A 20,526-nucleotide genomic window follows, 5' to 3' on the forward strand; every position below is an offset into this window, starting at 1 on the left:
AAACGGCAATCGTGCTGTTCCAGGCTAGCCGCACAGTACAAACGGGGACCTCATCCAGCTTTTGGGAATTGGAATGGGTCGGAGAGAGAAAATCAAAGCGGGTTGGCCATTGCAGTAGCGACTTCCAAGATCAATAAGACTTGGCCAAGTAAGTCAAAAAGGAGGCTCTTTGATTGGTACTTCTACCTGGAGCCTCCCGCAGGGAACAGAGCAGGTGTGCACCTTCTCTGAAGTTTGAAAGGCCCGACATTCGACTGAAGCAACACCGCGTTCTTATTCCCAAAACTAAGTTTCAGATATTCCACAAACACACCTGCATGCATACATTAAACATTGCCACAAAGGGCTTTGGTCAACACCGTAGGGCTGGGACCACTTACCAAGTTATCGGTAATTATTGATAACACTGTGAAATCGATAAGCAAGATGACTTATTGTTTTTTCCACGCATAAATAAACGTTCTGCACGCCAGTCATTTATACAACATTAAGCATCAGCTCCTGGTGGAACGCGCTTCTGTAACAATCACCACAGGTGCGTGGACACTATGCCAAGACTGTCCCCTCTGAAAGGGTGTTCAGTAAAACAGGATCATTTGTAAAATTTAGGCTAGGTCCTGTCTGAAACCAAAGAACGTGGACGCAAGTCTCTTTCTGAACAAAAACAAAGAGTTAAGGGACATTTTTTCTAGACAGTGATTAAGGCAATTTCATTTGTTTCTTTGATAGCCATGAAACTTTTCCAGCAAAAACAAAGCTGACTTGTAACTCATTACTGACTCTGAGAAACATCTACGTTTGTACAAACAACACAGTTTACACCTGCCAGTAGTTTTTGCTGCATTTAATAATTCTTTAACTGAACTTTTGCATTTCCTCAGCTTATGCAACTAGCAAGTAGAGTTTCAAACAAAACGCCTCGGTCCCTTTCCCCTTGGTCGCGTCAAAACGATTTTCCTCACTCGATTAGTCCGACAATGGAGGTACCCAACTGGCGGTCCTTCTCTTTTGAGATTGGTTACATGCCACATTACTCAATGTCCTTGAATCCAATTGGCTGTAAACCTCTCTGAGGTCATCACAAGAGGCGAATGATCGAAGTCAGATCGATGAAATACCAAAACACGCATCACAAACACGTCTTAAATTTTTTTAAATTCTAACCATTGGCTAGCCGATATCCGCCATTACCTGTGCCCTGCCTCGTCACCTGCGACCCGCGGCCTGCGAATGTGAACGGTCACACCGGGGACAGACGGACGCGACGTCTCCAAGCGGACAGGCAGACAGGCGAGTCCGTCGCGGGCAAAGCTGCTCCCGCGTGGCGGCGGGGCCGCATCAAACCGGACAGGTCGCCCGCCGGAGCGCGAGAGGTCCTCGCTGCGAGCAGGAGAGCGGCTGGCTCCGAAACCCCGCCGGGCAGAAACAAAGACGCTCGCTGCTCCGCGGAGGAGGCAGAGGAAGAAGGGAGGGCATGTTCTCAAAACGCTGTCAGTCGTCTTCTTATTCCCCAGCCAGCTCCCCCCCGCCTCCGCCTCCACCCCCACCTTGGGCCCGGTAGACAGACTCTTGGCTGACCGTTTTACAGGGAAGACGCAATGACAACTGATGATCCGAATCTAAATATACCCACCGTTGCGCCCAGACAGAGAGGCTACAGGGGCGACACAGCAAGCGAGAAATACAACGGTAAAAGCTTTCTCCTCCTCCAAGAAAAAGGCCCTTCTGACGCCTTTGTCCTGTTTACGCTTTTCAAAAGGTGGCGGATTACAGCGAGTCAAAAGGAGCATCAAATCCCCGCTTTCCGTCTGAGAACAGAATCCCATATTTGAACACAAACACAGCATCAGACAGGTCACTGCATTGCACCTGACTGAAGATGCATGCATTTGTGACCAACTTCACTGCTGAGCTACCATCATCCAGGACAACATACATAACTCACATTATGAACGGTCCTAATACATAAACAGGCACTATTGCGTTTTGCTTAAGGGTGAGATGGCAGAATCCCTTCTAAGAGTACAACCTTCGTGTAAGAGGCTAAGCTCCTTGATGCAGAAATGCTAGCGTTCAAAGCCCGCTTGAGCTCCCATTTCACATCTACACCCCTGCTGCACTTCATCGGCGAATGCGGTTTTATGTTTTGGTGTAGGTTTGCTGCAAAACCGACACCAAAACATAAAACCTCCGACAATAAAAGTCATATTTCATATTAAAGAGTGAGACCACCAAGTGAATGCAAGTGCAATAAGACCAAGTCATTGACAAACGTAAAATGAAGCGCGCACACACACACACACACAAACACACACCACTTCAGAACTGAAAATGTATTTGTCAAACACAGCATGGGGATGACTCACTCTCCCCCAATAACAATTTTCGATCTGGTGTTTTTTTTGTTCTCCAGAAACAAGTAGCTATTCCAGAATCATGTCAATCACCTTGGCTAGGAAGCAGAATCCATTCAGCCGTTTCTAGCACTTTCTCCAAGGAAAGAGGGCAACACACTTACCACATTGAACCATCTTCAGATGAAAGGGTACAGCACACTCTAGAAAGCTTCAGAGGTGAAGCCTGTCTCTTAGCAAAGGAAAATCCACCAAGACAAAATTGAACAGAAACAGCTTCTACACAAAGGATCTCACTGTTTATTCAATTATTCATTCCCTTTCTTTGAAAAGAATCAGGCATTAAACTTGGTGGGAATCTATTTAAATTTTCATTTTGTTTTTTTTCCCTCCCAAATTTGACTCCTACTTTTCTTATGCTGCAATTCATTGACATTCATTTAGCCACACGAAGACACATAGCCAAGTGCCAATAACTGAAAATAATTTTGAAAAACAAACCGTGGACCCCATGGCAACAGTATCACTTGGACAGCACAACAGAAACTAAGGAGGGTGTACTAGTGCATTACAAAGGGCAGATTTTTGTTTTCTGGAATGAATCCTTAATTAACTGACAATTACCTTTACTCACAGGAAGGCTAATGTCACAAAATACAAAGCACTGTATTCAAACGCACATTCTCAAGATGTCACAGTGACTTGTGATCAAAAACACTGCTGCTAAACCAGACAGGGTTTGCATACCTCGCTGTATTTTCAGAAGAGACACTAACAAAGAGCGCTACTGAAGTACGCATGCAATATCTGCACATTTGCATTCATCACAGGTAAATAAAGCGTTCGCCATGAGACTCAGTTATATTCAGTTCCTTTCCAAACTATTCTAATTATGATAAGATTTTAAATCAACTTGACCACAGGACACTGGCAGAGACAGTTAAACTGAACAGGTAATTTTTCACCATTTCCCCATAACAAGGGAATTTCACCTCAACTGTGGACAAAATGTTCTCCTATGCCGTGAACAATGGCATGTTAAAATGTCACCTTTTTAAGATGCAGATTAACATGAATGAAATCCTGTCAAGCTCACGTTCGCTGCATCGAAAACCACAGGTTAAATCAGGGGAAACTGGAGTTGAGCAGTACACAAAAACATCAAGTTACATGGACACTCACACCTTTATGTTCTGTTGCTAAATTGAATGGTTACAAACAAGCCACTCCAACTGGAGTTCTGCACATTAGTGACACTATGATCTCAGTCATTCTGGGGGGGGGGGGGGGGAAAGTCTTTTAAAGGTGAGACTTCATTTCACGCCAGCGACCGACTGACCAGTGAGGAGCTGTTCTAGGTCGTTATGAGACGTCAAGCACGTTTTTGTCGTCTTTGATTACGGCGACACTTGTGGCGCTTAGCCGCGCTAGCGGCCTCACAGGCCCTGCGGTTGGGCGGCGGGTGGTAAACCGCCATCGTCTCGGAGCGCGTCGAGCTGAACGGCGAGCCCGGCCGAGGCGGAGAGGAGCACGGCGAGCGTGCGGCCCGTTCCCCTGCCGGTCTGTTTACGTGACGACAGACACGCGCGTGACGCGCACACGACGAGGGGGCCAGACGGGTGTTGCACGCTAGCAGTTACAAACGAACACGTACTCCCGTTCCAGCACTTTTTGCAATTTGTATTTGTCCTAATATTGCAGCTTGTTCTTCTCCCTAGTTTGGCTTGGCGTAAGTTAGGTCAGAATAATGTGTGAACTGAACTGTGTTCTTGGCTATAAATAGCCATGACGAAATTAGTATTGTACCTTATTGAACCTGTGTTTTGTAGTCGTCCAATGACCATGCATTTTTGTACGTCGCTTTGGATTAAAAAAAAAATGTAATGTAATGTAAAAAGCAGATATGCGAGCGAATAATCAGACAGTCAACTTCAGGATGGCTCTGACTCGGGTTCCTCCGATTAGGCATTAGAACCGTGCTGAATGTGGAACAATGGTCAAAGACAGGAACATGTGCACATTTCGGACAAAAACCTCACGCTCAATGAGGCTGCAAACACGAGAAAGACCCAGAATCAAAATCTCGAACTTAGACGCGAGATAGGAAAGGTTTACCAGCTTTTTTCTCTAAGCAGCAAGAGCAACACATGCTCTCAAATGACACGCACAAAAAAACAAAAAGCAACGCTGAAGGTTCTGCAGGCCAATAGCGTCAGAGACGCGCGTGAAAGATGCGAACTGCTCCGCGAGCGCCAAATAACAGCCCTCCAGGCTTACAGAGCGGGCATGCAAAGCAGCGCAAAGGTTTCCACGGCACCCAAATGACATTCAAAGACGTCACTGAGGGAGAAGAGGTTAGTAAAGGTCTGGGTGGTCGTCATCGGGTCTAATTATAAACCCAAGAGACCAGAGAGTGGCAGGGTGAGCAAGAGACAGAGAGAGGCAGGAGGATGAGAGAGAGAGAGAGAGAGAGAGAGAGATGTAAAAGGAGGAGAGAGAGAGAGAGAAAGAGAGAGAGACCGCTCCTCTGATAAAATATGCTCTGCATCTCTAACAAGGTCCTTATCTCCAGTCAACAGGTTGGAGTTGACAGCATTTCCCCCCAACAGGCGACATCTTCTGTAATAAACTAAAGGCTATGCCTTTTTCATGAACATGGTTTCATCAGTCAGATTCCAGCTTCAATAAAAATCATTAGAGATAGCTATAAAAAATTGGTCACTCATCTTGCTTCCTGGAACTGCATTTGGAAATGCATCAGGTAAATTTCAGCCCTGGATTAAGACAACCCTTTTTCATACACTGCCCCCTACAGGAAAGCAAGCCCAACACACACACTAAAAGCACCTCCTAAATACAATTTAATAAAAAGTCTGCCAATCAAAGTAAACATGGAGCAATTATTATAGATGTCACGTGTTATAAAATGTGATCTATCCCAATTTTATACACACACAGAAATGGAATTACAACTGGCCACACTGTACGCGGCTACGTTGCCTGGCACCACTCCTGCATCCCATAATCAGCCTCTTGTGGGCGTGTCACCAATCTTTTGACAGGCAGTTGAGTTTGTTAAATGTTGACCAGGTTTAATGTCGTGTTTCATGTTAGCATTGTCCAGTCTGAATAAAAATCATTTTTGCGGTAACCTAGCTCTGAAATAAGTTAGTCAGCTGCCTAGCTAGGCCGTCTAATGTCTAGCTGGTGAGTAACAACCAACAATAACAACAAAAACATTTCCTTGCTAATGTCTAAGTTAGATTTGGTTAGCTAGCTAGGTGGCTGGCAGAAACTATCACAAACAACTAGCAACTAATACATTATTAGTTTTATGATCACCTTGATTTCACTTAGTCTACGTTTCTCTCACAACTAGATCAGTCCTTGCTTCATTGTCATCCGATAAACGTTATTGTTCAGAATCACCAGTTTCTCGGGTAAAACGTTTGTACTGCAATCATTTATTTTATTTTATTCTATTAAATAGAATTGTTTAATATAATTATTTCAGAGACCATCCCCCGTGCTGCATTCCTCTTGTGGGTGTCTCTGTATGAGGGCAGCGCAGGACCATATAAAGTTGGGAAATCTAACATGGCAATTACGAGGGAGTCCTCCATTGTGGAACTATAGAATGCGGAACTAAAATTTGAAAAGGGGGACAATTTAATTGTCGAATCATTAGATCAAATCTGATTGGTTACCGCGATGCGTAGTTGTACCGCCTGGGGCTTGAAGTTAAACTTCGGCCATACCCCCCCCTCCCCCACCTCCCTTTCGCCTAGGCCCACGCCGCATGCAATCCCAACATGCCTTGCGGAGGCGTGCCGTCACCTCCCATTTAAAATGAATGGCAGCGGTGTGCTAGAAATGAATGTGTGGCTTCACCGTAACATCTAGCTATGGCCAGTCTAGTAATGGTCAGTTCACCACACGACCGCAACACAAAGTGCAACTACAGTGCTCAGGAATAAGGCTAAGGCAGATGCGTCTATACCTGCCTTATAATCTACGTGTGTGTGTGTGTGTGTGTGATCACCATTCCAGTACGACAGTTCAAGAAAAAAATTCTGACTAAAACAAATATATCCATTTAAAAATAAAGGCCAAACAAAAAACATTTAAGACTAGGAACAGGGACAATATGGAATTGAACAAAATGTGAAATATGAAATGAAATCTATAAAAATATAATACCAGTAAACATATAATCATCTTGCAGATGACCTTTAAATAATTAGCATGCATATAAAATGTAAAAAAGAGCACTCCTCTAAATGGAACAGGACACACCCTAGACCGAAACTAATAGAAACTCTTCCACTTCAACAGGTTTGTTGCTCCCACGTTGCGCAAACGCCGAAGTCGCGATTCTGCCTCGATCGCTGGCTGCGCAGGGGACGGGGTCGTCTGGCTCAGCGCAAACAAACAAACAAACAAACAAACAAACAAACAAAAGGAACGGAGAAGGGTCTGAAGCAAACAGGTCGGAAACAAACAGCAGACGCGGTCTGACCCAACTGCCGAGGGACGCGGCTGCCACGCAACACACAGCCCGGCATCCCGGGAGGGAAACAGGCAGCACCTTACAACCAGGCTGCACACACACACAATGCTGAAACGTGACTAAAAACCCAGCTACGTACTGTCCTCTCGCCCTGCGAACAGGAACCACTTTACATACAGTACAGTCACAAAGCACTGCGCTAGCTCTGGCTGAGCTAAATTAACAGCACAAGAAAAAAACAACGGCTATCAGGCATTTTGCCACTGCTCCAAGCACCTAGTATAAAAAAAAAAAGATAAGTGTTTCTAAACAGAAAGCACAGCAGGCTTGAGGGTAAAAAAATCCGATGGGTCGGTCGCGTAACAAGTTTGAAGAACATCTCCGAGCCTTACCGGGAGTGTTGGGCGAACTCATGGGTCGGGCCTCGGGCTGGGCGGGGACGTCCTCGCCGCTCGAGCGCTCTCTAGAGGGCGCGCCGTGTCAGAGCGGCAGCGCGGGAGCCGCTTTCAGGCGCGGGTACGCGTGCGCTTGCGTGCGTGCGTGCGCGCCGCCGGGGGGGAAGAGAGCCGAACGGTTGGACAGCGGACGGCGGGCTCTAAAGCGGGTCTTCTGCGTCGGCCATGTCTTCCGCCAGCTCCCGGGGGGGGGGGGGGGGGGATAAGGGGGCGTGCGAGGATCCCGCTGGAACAGCCACAGAGACAAATCTCATTAGAGGCCCGTGAGCGCGGGACGGCTGCTGCAGACGCGTCATTCCGACAACGCGCGACCCCCCCCCCCAGCCTGAAACCAGCTCGGGGGGGACGCCCGCCCTGCGCGAATTTAAAGGCAGCTCCCGGGGGGCGCGAGGCCCCGGGTCTGGGGCTCTGCGGCCGTCACACGCTCACCCGCTGCAGACTGCCGCTGGACCTCTGAAAGGGTCTGCCTCGGGCAGTGCGCGGCCCTAAAAATGCCCCCCCCCCGTCATCAGCGGCAAAACAGCGCAGAGACGGCGTAACAAAAACAAGCGCCCGGGGAAGAGAGGCCCGTGGCTGTGGCCAAACTGGGTCTTGCGCGTGGCCTGCTCCCACCCTCTCTGGTAGTAGTGCGCAGCCCATCTCATAACCCTTGCTGCAGGTTCAGCCCCGAGGCCCCTAAGCAGTAATGCCAGAAGGCACTGGTTACTGGTCCCCTCAGCAGAAGGAAGAAGAGCAAAAGTAACCAACCACAAATTATCAACAAACGATCAACAAAAAGAGTACACTACGCACCAGCAGCATGTCCAAGGAAGTTCACACATCCCACTGGATTACATTGCAAATTTTAAAGTAACCTGAAAGGGTCACAGAGGTGACTTCAGAGAGTGCTACAGTGGGGAGAGAGTCAACAAGGACGAGCTAGACACACTGCAAGTGTGAGACCAAACTCTCACTTCCACACTTCAGAATTTTTGAACAGTCTACACAGCAACAAAAAAAAAGCTAACCTGAGCAACCTGAAGAGGCATTCAAAATAACTCATGCGTGCAGAGTCTCCCATGCATTTAAAATCTCTATGAACCGTTCTGGTCCTGGCTCATGTGGATTCTAGCTCTGCACATATTCAGGAGCTAATGAAAAGCACACAGAGGAAAGTCACTATGCTATGCATCAACACCACAAGTTAGGCGGAGCAACATAGAAATTTGACTACATCCTCCGGGAGCCAACGAGTAGGCCATTAGTTATCAGTAATACATGTAAAAGACCTCCAGTTAGCGCTATCTGTCATAAGCTGTATTACTGCCTCACAAATGAGTGCGCTGAAGAAGTGAAAGCAGCGCTCTCTGAGCATGCGGATAAGCACTGACACCACAGCACGGCATCAGCAGCGATTCCAAAACCAGATCGCAAACTTTCATTACCATCAATAATATATGGCCCAACGCCATGACAGTACAAAGTCGACCTTTGGGATCGAAACAGTGAATGTCTTTCAGACCTTAAGTCTTCCGTATTACCATGACTTATATCTAAAACCCATAGCACACTGCAGAGAAGCAGAAATGAGCACATCCAGCGGTGGATAAAACGGCGTCTATTGGGAGGGTGAGCGGGAAGACGTAATTGCTTAGCCTTGGCCAGAACATTTACTTGCCGGATAATGCAGTGACTCACTCATCCTCCCCACTGTAGCGCAGAACCTGGGAGAGAGCGCGCTCGCTGCAGGTATGCTACGCTACGCTGTTCGGCCCACGCTTCCCCTAAATCGCAGTCAAAACCACCCCCGATCCTTCCCCACCTCAGGCCAGAGACTCTGAGGACAGAAAGGCAGCATGAATAAATAAACTAAAATCAACCCACCTCTCAGGAAGACTGCATTCATATGCAAGAGCGCAGAGAACAGGTAAGGCTGTCGGCATAACAGCATCCCCGGAGAGGGGTTCGTTTTGTCATGTTCCGGACAACTCTCCCAGCCTGAGTCTAATGCTATTTTTTTTTTCAGTCTCTGGTCTAACGGTGTTGCAGTCACAGTGTTCAGACTCCAACCTATCGACGAGAAGGGTGCGAGACCAGGTGGTTTTCTCCAGTTTCAGAGATTGAACAGTGGGTGATGTTCACACACCGGCTGCCACCCCCCGAGGGTCAGCTGCAACGCCGTTTTGAGGACAAACCGCACGGTGAAGGTCAGCTTCCGTCACTTCTGAATAACGGTCAAAGGCGTGACCAGCCTGGTTATAGTCACGGGGTTAAGAGGTCATTGACTGACGGCGGTGATGCAATGGACTGGGCCCAGGACAGAAGGCGTCGTAAAGGCCTGTCCTTCTTCCAGTCACTTGGGAAGTACATGGGAAGGCCCATGTCCCAAAGTACTGCACGTGCTAGTACGGGCAACGGCCTCTCACCCGGCTAAAAATCAAAAAACCTGGACAATGACTTCTGAAGCCCAGGTCCTCTGGACGGTGACACTAAATGAGACTTGGCAGACCAGCATGTGCATGTGAAAGGCCTTCCAGATGTGGCCCGAGTGCCACTGTGAAATAGAGCCTTCTGCTCCTCGGCTCCTCCTCCAGCATGGCCAAAACCAGGCAGGAACATCTCCCTGAAGGCCTCCCGTTTGTTTCAGGAGCGTGAGCACGCAACTAAAACCGGCTCCATGCATTTTGGAGTCAGCCACCATCCCACTCGACTCCACCCCACCCCACCCCATCAAAAATGCCAGCCCTGTGGCATCACCTTCTGGTGAGAAAGAGGAATTGCAAGGCTGCAGTGATCCTCATCCAGAGGACAAATGTGCGTGCTTAAGTATTATATCCCTCATATAGGCCTATCCCTTAAACATCACAATAAAGAACAAACGCCAATCTCCCAAAAGGCAAGAGAGATCACTGGAGGTGCGATATACACCGGACATTTCAGATCATTCTGCGCGAGTGTGTGTGGGAGACAGAGCCACCGACGGTGGTTCCTGGAAAGTCCCACGAGCAGGAGAGGGTGCCCGTGCTGCACTGCACGCATCAGATCCCCGAGGGAGCTCTGGGTCTACAGCAACGGGCTTCCACCGATACGTTCATCTCGCCATTGTTCATTCCCGCTATCCGCACACACTCCCACCGTTTACGAAAAACGCAGCAGATGGAGGGCGGTGAAAGCACTGTGCCCGCAGGCTAATTGATACGATGTTTCCGATTTCCCCAGAGACTCGGCTACGAGCTCGCGGATTCCACGGAAGCACGTCCGCCCTTCCCTCCCGGACCGACCTCAAAGGCCCCTCACCTACCGCCGGAGCTTGGGCTGCATCCGGACCGGGCCGGGCCAGACTACACTCTCGGCAGAGCCCAGCATCACACGTTATTATTCCATGTGGTAGTCCTCCGGGCTGCCAAGCAGCCAAATCTGGTAGCCCGAAGCCAGCCCAAATTTTTTAAAGTATATTTAAAGCAGCTGCTTTTGCAATGGTGCGGTCCCTGAGTTAACCAACTACATTTTTCAGCTTTTGTTCATCTGGTGTGGTAACATGCCGTGTCCACAGGTGTAAACAACACAAAACCTTCACACAAAATGAATGATTCCGTGCATCGTCAGAACACACAGGGCATCATAAGACTCTCTGTGCCATTATTTTGATACCCAGTACAGGTTTGTGTGGGCAAAATCAGCCTTATGATTATTTACATGCAGTAACCGAAACAAAGAGAAATAATGGTAGCAATGCGTGGGTTACCAGCAAAACAGTCATGCCAGTCAGAACTGAAACTGAAGTAGGCTGTGAGGACATATTTTCATATTTTAAGCACTAATATATTTAATCACTTAATCTGTCTACAAGATCATAGTTAATCTGACAACAGCCTAAAAGATATTCCAGGCATGCAATACCTGCAAAACCTTTTTTACTCTTTTCACCACTTTATTAAAATGTAATTTTATTTTATTATTTTAGTTCCTAAATTACATTTGTACCAGTTTTTATATCAAGAAGCACATTACATTTCTAAACGCTTGTAATGAAAGGATTTTACATGCTTCTCAGTGCTAATGTTGCACGTTCTTTGCCTGTCCCATAAAGCTACAGACACACAGCCTACACGCAATGGATGTTTTTTTGTGTGAATAAGGTTCAGCATTTACTTCTTAAGCTTTTGGTGGTGTTGAAACTCCAGAGTCCCGCAGGCCCATATCGGCAAGTGGCTGGTGGGGCAGCACTGAATGAAGAGGAGGGGGCCTCACGTCAGAATTTTTAAACAGGCCCCCCTGGGGCACGGAACGTCTCTGATTGGTTTATCGGAATACACAATTAAATGCAAAAGTATTGGGACAGTTGTGTCAAATTGGTTGTTTTTCCTCTGTACTAATAAAATTTGCATTTCAAATCAAGCATTCAATGTGTCAAGTTCCCCTATTCCAAGTCAACAGAAGTATTAGACAAATGACTGTCAACCATTTCAGATTTCACAGGTTTACCATTATAAACCTAGCTACTTATTTATAAATAAATGACCGACCGACCGACAGACCGACAGACCGACAGACCGACAGACCGACAGACCGACAGACCGACAGACCGACAGAGCTATAGAGCTGCAGTCGCAGATTTAAACCCCACTGAACATGCTTTTCAGTTGCACGGAAGCAAACTGAAATCCAAAACCCCATCAAACACACAGAAACTGTAAGAGGCAATTGTATTTTTTAAAAATTGTACAGCAGTCATTTTCTAAAATCAGAAATGTGATAAGTTGCGAAATTACACAACTACTCACATCAATCATCAATCAGTCAAAAAAATGACATTACAAACATCTCACGTTTTACTTCACAAATGCACAGTTTATCTTTTGAAATCTGCATTAAAAACAAAAATTTCATTTTAACGAACTGAACGTTGCTCTAGCCACTCTGTTCACCACGCACAGCTGAGGCATCTTCCAGACTAAATGAGAGGTCAGCTGGCTCACAAACTCCATCAACATTTGTGCCAAGGAAGCCTACAAAGCTGTTATCACAAGAGCACACAAGAGGTAAGCCTATACCGTAAACAATAAAAGTTAGCCAGATAACGTTCTCTGAAAAATAAAGGGTTTGGGGACAAACTAAATAAGTAGCCTAACATTTCATTTGTATTCCAAAAACACCAACTGCATGCCCATCTTGCATTGGCTAAGATGAGCCCATTCGTCAGGGCAAATGGAATGGATTAACAAAAAAAAACGGCTGCACTGCAGGCCAGGACCACTGCCGTTATGCCTGAGCTAACGTTAGCTAAGAAGGGGAATGTCAAAATGGTGCTTTGCACAATCAGGAACTCCCATCTGCTTATCAAATCAAGGGAGATCCAACTGAAGGCCACCTAACAGAAATCCCAGCTAATCAAATCTTCTTCCCAAATCGTGTTCATCCAGGGCCGGGAGAATTTACTAGCTGTCCTGTGGGTTTTGATATGTTGCAGTTTGGTAGTCCAAGACAAGGGGAAAAAATATGGTTTTCCTGGGCATCCAGACCACTGGTTTGTCCACTCCTGCTGTGTTCCAGTGTTTCAAGTGAAATAAGGCAGAATGCCTGGAAGTGTGCCTGGGTTAGCACAAAACAACAACATTTCAACTCAAGTAAAAATATCACATTACAGCCAGCAGAAAACATGTCAGGGACATCTTTGAGGGTCATCCGGCAGAATGCTGGGTTCCCATGGGTGGAGGTGCTCTCTGCATCTTTGGCTTACACTGATGGCTCATCAACTGCCTATTTACAAGATGCTAAATGCAAGGGATTCATGAAAGAAATGTTCTGTACAGACCCTATCCAACTGTCAGGCTTTTCACTGATTAAATAATTACATTATTTCCATTATTCCAAGTCATTGGTCTTAAATAGGCTCAAAACAAGGCTCTACTAAAGCCTTCATTCACAGCATCCTGGCCAGGAAGGGGGCTGTCTCTCTATGTTATAAGTACCAACTGCACAAGCTAGGTTGCCATATCAACCTTTGATCTAACCGACCGCTTTAATGTTGCCTTTGTGACTCTGGAAACTAATTGCTTCACGATGGCCCTGCTGAGCTTCAGTGGCATTTGCACGTAGCTCTTTGGAGCACCTTGTTTCGGGGGGCTTATGCTGCAGCGCAGGCGCTCGCCGAACTGCGATGGAGATGCTGTCGGGGAGGCGGGGTGCTGCAGTCGATGACAGCGCTGCGCAGTTAAACGCACCGCCGCCCTGCCTGAGTGCAGCCTTCACTGCAGCTCTGAAGGAGAAACAAGTATCCCCAGTAAAGGCACATCACCAACAACTGGAACGGTGCATGAAAGTTTTAGTCAAATGTCTCTCATCATCAAATGTGTCAAAGCACATGAGCTGCTCTACGCTGTGCCGCTTTAGACAATGTCAAAGGAGCCGCCTTAGTGGTCCAGTCCCAACCAACCGACCAACCGGAGCCCACAAAGCACCAGAAACCTAGACTCCTCAACTCCTTCCATTCTAGGACTGGGAAACAGAATTAAATCTGTGGGGTTATGCATGGAACAAAAGTCCCAGAACTGGGGCTGCAAAGTCATTCACTAGAGCATTCAGCTGGCTGGGTGGTAGTGGATGAATAAGACATGTCGGGTTAGACATCAGACCGAAACTCTAACCAACCATGAGAGAAAGAGCTGGACCGCCTTGCAGGCTTTTCAGTGCACGTACAACACTGCCAAGCTTCACATATTCATAAAATTTTATTTTATTTTATTCTAGTTATTATTACATACTATGTTGGTTTTACTGTTGCTATATTCTGTGATCTTGTTTTTGTAATCTCAGCTACATTGAAAATGAGGCCCTCAATTGTACCTCCGAAAATTAAATAAAGGTTATGATGATGAAAATGCAGCAAAAAACAAACAAAAAAAAAACAAAAAAAACTTTATTTCCATGCACTGCAAAGTACAATAATTTAAGCAATTAGAGAGGAATGCCGTCTGCACACTACAACAGATGAGGCAATGAGGCTCATGAGAAGCAATTTATTAATCAACCATGGTGTGCATAGCACTCAGGTGAATCAGCTTTTTATTTTTTCACCGATTCACCAGAGCACTATGCGCACAAGTGTTGACTAATAAACTCTTTTGTCCAGACCTCATCTGTTGCAGTGTGCGACGACCAGATTTTCCTCCCTTACTGGGCTTCACATGGCTCCAAGCACCCATGGTAAAAACTTTACAATACTTCTCTACAGAGCCCAACACTTTTTTCTGGCGATTTTCAATCATTAAGCAAGCCACTAAACGTAGTCTGGGTGGGGCTATTTAATTAGCTGTACTGCTTCTTAATATGTGCACCTCCTCTCAGAAACTACCAACTGTGTTTTTATTGACTGAAACTCATAGGCTGTCAGCATTCCATTCCAACCCATAAAAGGATGTACAGGTGAGCAATAGTCCTTCCCCTTTTTTCTCTCCAGGTCTGTTCAAGTTATTGCTGTCATAATGCAGCCAGTACTCCTCCAGTGCAACGGCCCATTAGCCCCCGCCCAACACTATAGAGCACATCAGAAACACTCCTCGAATCTGTAATGTACACAAACTTTTTCTGTGCGTTTCAATTCATTTTTCCTTGTTTGTAAATTTGTGAGCGACCTCATTGATTTTATCAATCCCAATTAGACACAAAAGGGTATTTTCCAAGCTCCTGGAAAAATAGATAAGTCCTCTATATTGGCTAATCTAACCCAGAGAAAGTACAGAAGTATGGATTTTATGGTAAATCCACAACATCTTTAAGCAGGCGAGAATGTAAATGCTCAAGTTTGTTCTGAGGAGTTTCTCCAAATCTAGTGCATTTCACTTTAAGTGCAGACAGATGTTAAAACATCTGTTGGAGCTTACGGGCGGCTTCGCTCTCAACCGTAGCGTTTAGATGATGCAGACAAGCACTCGGGCGCAAGGAGGCTGGCGACATCTGTGAGTCTTCACAGGCAATGTCGAGAAAGCCGGTGTAAAGAATGAACAGGCAAACGCCAGCTCTGAGATGCCTTTTGATCAACTCAATATTTGTGTGTCTTCAATATCATCTCAAACACGAGGCACCCGTTTTCCATGGAGAATTTCTATAAAAGTCCAAAGTCCCGAGCCACTTCCATCGCTCTCACAGGCAGCCTTGACTAACAATCTAACACCTCTCCTTCCTGCCCATTTTGTTCATCTTGAACTGTTCAGCATCTTGAAGGTCTGTGGACAAGCGAGGACCGCATGCATGGTTCAGACATCACCATCTCTGCTCCTATTATTTTGGAAGCATTTGGTGCTCTACGACCGGGGGTCTGCGCATTTCAAAAGGTTATTGCAAAAAACTTGTTGACAGAAATTAATGTGACCAGAGATATGCAATAGTAGGCTGCAAAACCTCTAAAGATTGGGCACAGTACGTCGTCAACATAACTTTTTTTGGGGGGGGCACAGGCTTTTCTCAAACCAAGGTTTTGAACAGATGTCAGGATAGCCCTTTCACCACCACTTCTAGGGAAAATATCATCCTAAGTAAAGAGACTAGCATAAACGGTTACCCCGAAAACAGTTGGAACTGTACTTGCCATGCAGGTACAGTTGAGGCCAAAAGTTTACATACATAAGATATTAAAACTCAGTCAGTTCTTCACAACTCCACACATTTCGTGTTACCACACATTTCTTTTTGGCAAGTCAGTTAGGGCATCTACTTTGTTCACATCAGAGGTAATTTTAAAACAATCGATTAGAGACAGATTTATTTCGGCTTTAATTCACTATATCAGAATTCCAGTGGGTCAAAAGTTTACATACACCAAGTTGAGTGTCTCTTTAAACAGTCTGGAAGATTCCATAAATTGATGTAATGACTTTTTAGAAGCTTCTGATTGGCCAATTGTCATAATTAGGAGTTAAGTGGGAGTTAATTGGCACCTGTGGCTGTATTTAAGGGCCTACCTTTAAAGCCACTGCCTTTTTGCCCTTGATACCATGGGGAAATCCAAGCAACTCAGCCAAGACCTCAGAAACAATTGTGGACCTCCACAAGTCCAGTTCCTCCTTAGGAGCAATTTCCACACAACTGAAGGTACCATGAGCATCTGTTTAAACAACTGTATGCAAATATAAAAATCTTGGAACCACACAGACACTGCATCATTCAGGAAGGGGGCACAAACTCCCAGGACTGAACAAACTTTGGTCTGAAAAGTTCAAGTGAACCCACAACAACCCAAGACAACAACAAAGGAACTGGTGAAGGAGTTGGAGGCATCAGGTACCAAAGTATCTACACCCACCATTAAGAGAATCTTACATCGCCATGGCCTGAAAGGCTGTCGTGCAAGGAAGAAGTCCCTACTCCAAGACCGGCATAAAAAAGCCAGAATGAAGTTAGCAGGTGATCACCAGGACAAAGACCTAGCCTTCTGGAGGATTGTTCTCTGGTCAGATAAAACAAAAATTTAACTGTTTGGCCATAATGATCAGCGCTATGTATGGAGGGAAAAGGGTAAGGCTTTTCATCTGAAGAACACCATCCCAACTGTGAAGCATGGGGGTGGCAGCATCAAGTTGTGGAGGTGTTTTTTCTGGAAAAGGGACTGGTACACTCCAGACAATAGATGGCATCATGAGGAAGGAGGATTATGTAGAAAAGTATTGTGGAGAAGCTTGTGGAAGGCTACACCAAGCATTTGATTAAAGTTAAGCAATTATAAGGCAATGCCACCAAATACTAACAAAGTGTATGTAAACTTTTGACCCACTGAAAATCTGATATAGTACATAAAAGCTGAAATAAATCTGTCTCTTAGCTATTATTTTGAAATGTTATGGAAATAAAGTAGATACCCTAATTGACTTAACACAGGGAATTTATGGTAACATGAAATGTGTGGAGTTGTGAAAAATTGAGTTTGAATGTCTTTATCCTAGGTGTATGCAAACTTTTGGCTTCAACTGTAAGCCTTTCTCCAGCTGTACAGTAATTCAACAGGAAATCCAATCAAACTGCTACGATTACTGTATTTTAAACTTGTCTAATCTTCATTCTGTTTTATTTACATACTTCTCCAAATCCTACAGATAGCAAGGACATATTGACCAGAATAGGATGACTGTCAGACTACCATTGTTGCATGAATAATGGTCTCACCCTTTTGTATCCATGCAAAATGTTTTATGCCGCGCAAAACATTTAGAATCTCTCTGCTCAGTCGTCTGCACTGTAAGTACTACTATGGCGTCCGCAATAGCAGGGGCCGAAAATAATTATGATTTAAAGAGAGGAATGTAGGTAGACTAGATGTGGTATGAGGTGTATAGTGATACTTATTCTACCAGTCAAATTATTGGTTTTGTTTTTATGCTGAACTACAAGGCACGTTTACTGGCATTGGTGTCACTGGCCTACATTCATATTGAGTTGAATCAGTAGGCTGCCAATTGCTTTGCAAATGATACAGAGACCTTCATTGTCATATTAATGATACCTAGCCTAACCTGCACAGTATTAGCATCCATCCATCCATTATCTATACCTGCTTATTCCTGGGCAGGGTTGCAGGGGCTGCTGCAGCCTATTCAAGTGTGCATTCGGCAAGAGGCAGGAATATACCCTGGACAGGTCGCCAATCTATTGTAGGGCACCCACACAATTCACTCAACATTCACTCACACACTCATACCCACAGGAAACTTAGAGTCTCCAATTAGCCTACCTGCATGCCATTGGACCGAGGGAGAGAAGCAGAGTACCCAGAAACCCACTCACACACAGGGAGAACATGCAAACTCCACACAGAAAGGCCCAGGCTGAGATTCAAACAACCTTCTTGCTGTGAGGCGACAGTGCTACTCACTGCATCACCACCGCCTTGCCAGATTAATCATTTGAAAAGCAATTTGAAGCCCACTGAATGGCTCAGCCTTTAATTTGATCAGTCGAAAAATGTTTACCCGGCTTAATGTAATTGTTTGCGATAATACACAATGTGAATAAGGGTCTTTTATTCTTCATGGCACAGCTATTTCTGACATAATGTGGTTTAAGATGAAAAATAATCCCTCAAAACATGAAAATTAATTTATTTGATTAATTATGCTTAACAGCTTCTTATAATTCTGAGATAGCAATTGTGGTTGGAACAAAAGCCACCATACTCAGGGGTCCCCATGACTGAGTTTGAGAACCACTAGTCTAGAGAGGAGACTTAAGGTCTAGGTGACACGGAAAAGGACTCTTCTGTTTTTCTTCTTATTGCGCGGTGATGTTCGAAGAAGGGTATTCTTCATATTTAAGGAAAACAAATATAACATATAACGGTTTGCCATTATGAAATTACCGTCTAGCCCAACAGATGTGTTCATATTTACAGCACATTTATAACGTAGGTTGCAGCATAATACTAAGTGATAAACGGTAGAACAATATCTCCGCTTGCCTCCAATTTTTTGCTAAAATAATTTTATCTCATATGCATTTCACATTCAGTAGCATAGGAAGAACGGTAAATCGTATGTATCTTGAATTAACGTTAATCTAGATACTGTAAATACAGTCATATACGAATTTCAGCTCTTGCGGTCACATTTAGCTAGAGTATAGCTAGTTAAGATTGTAGAGACCGTAAGAAATGCAGGTCCTCTTAAAACTTCGAACTAATAACTTAACGTCTCATGAGTTTTTTTAGCAATCTTTAGCCAACCTGTAATTCATTCTCAGCCAACTAGCTAGCGACCCAAGTTGAAGATAAATGAAAGGGAAGCAATTCGTATAAGGGTAAAAAAAAGATAAAAAAAAACCCCTTCATCATGGAGAGATTCTGAATTCTAAATAAAGTAGCCGCCTATGTTGATGTATTTCTTAACTTGCGTCATACCAAGTGAAATAACAGAACATTTAAATAACGGGCCATCTTGACTTTTATTTAAATACCTTCCTACGTCGGCTAAAAAGCGACATTTCCAATGAAAGTTCAAAAGGGAAAAACAGCTTTCTGTTCACTGTCCGGGCATCGGTGCAGATATAAGCTAACCAGACGGCAAAAGTCACGTACGTGAGAGCAGTTTTCTCGCTCGCAAATCACGTTACCTTAATGCAACTTGGCTGCATGACAGGAGGTTTACAGTCAAACATGAATATTATTCGATGGATCACCAGCCACAGCGCGACTGATGGGATCCTTTACTGTACGATAGCTTAAAAGGGGATGATGAACCACATCAGTGCACAATGACTGTTTCCTAATGTAACTAACTTAACGCAAGCTTACTTGGTAGCACACTGCAGTGATTTACAAAAAAACATATAACGTAATCCATTGCCGCTTACTGTAGCTATATTAACACAATTTATAACTAACTGGCGCAGGAAAAATCGTTACTCTCCTCGTTTCCCGCGGGGAGCGAAATAGTTGCTGTAGTCTAGGTGTTTGAAAAACAATCCCGTTGAATGCACCGCGGAAAGAGAGTTGCTTTTTACCATCAAACGAGCATTAACCATAATGTGGGCAAATATGTAACAACACAGTATGTAGCTACTTAGGCATTTAACCAGCTACTTAGCTATAGCTAGTCACACGCCTCTTTAGAAAAGTATCGGCACTCGTTAGCTCGTCAGCTAAGTAATTGAAAAGATCGAGATTAAAACATATTAGCATTGCCTCGCGAGCAAAAACCAAACATATTTCTTTAGCTACCTGGACAGAGAGTCTCCGTTTCACCCGTCAATGTGCCAGCTCCGCCTCTTCAACAATTGGTCGCTCTAGATAATTGTTTAATAATATATATTTCATGTATAATTTTCCCGTCAAAGCTCTCTTTCCTCCATATTTGCAGCTCCTCTACCAACAACAACATTAATGATGACGTCACTGCCTCGTCACGTGATCCCAGATGAGCGCTAAAAATAGACCTGCTGTGAGTAACCTACGCGGACCACACAATACACACCTTAGCTTGATGGCAGACCAAGCATCAACAGGAGAGCCTCCTGCGCGACAGTTCTTAGTTGAAGGCACGGTTCAATATTTTTGTATTAAGTTTTTTTTTTTTGTATAAGTTTTTTTTTTTTTCCACACAGATTCGCGCTTAACTCTGCAAATCACTTGCTTATCCATGAGCACGTGATAAAAAATCTGAACACGCTTGGACTGATGAGCAGAACAAACATTCATCTTAATAATAGTGGCTCATTGCTCTTCTCGCCTCTTTTAAGAAAAGAA

General features: G+C 44.9%; 1 protein-coding gene across 2 annotated transcripts in view; it reads right to left on the bottom strand.

Annotated features, from left to right (window-relative positions):
* The window catches only part of LOC135247831 (histone deacetylase 5-like), an 85,017-nt gene extending 64,851 nt beyond the window's left edge, over nucleotides 1-20,166 (bottom strand). Inside the window, exons 1-2 of one of the 2 annotated variants that reach the window (XM_064321730.1) lie at nucleotides 20,002-20,166; nucleotides 7,257-7,545 (exon numbers count right to left, since the gene is read on the bottom strand). In XM_064321730.1, coding sequence (XP_064177800.1) covers nucleotides 7,257-7,278 — 22 coding nt within the window. In that variant the 5' untranslated portion in view covers nucleotides 7,279-7,545; nucleotides 20,002-20,166. The remainder of the gene's footprint in view (nucleotides 1-7,256; nucleotides 7,546-20,001) is intronic. The other variant, XM_064321731.1, reaches the window with a different exon arrangement.
* Nucleotides 20,167-20,526: the final 360 nt, after the last annotated feature.

Source organism: Anguilla rostrata, chromosome 2, assembly GCF_018555375.3.
Source record: "Anguilla rostrata isolate EN2019 chromosome 2, ASM1855537v3, whole genome shotgun sequence".
Lineage (NCBI taxonomy): Eukaryota > Metazoa > Chordata > Actinopteri > Anguilliformes > Anguillidae > Anguilla > Anguilla rostrata.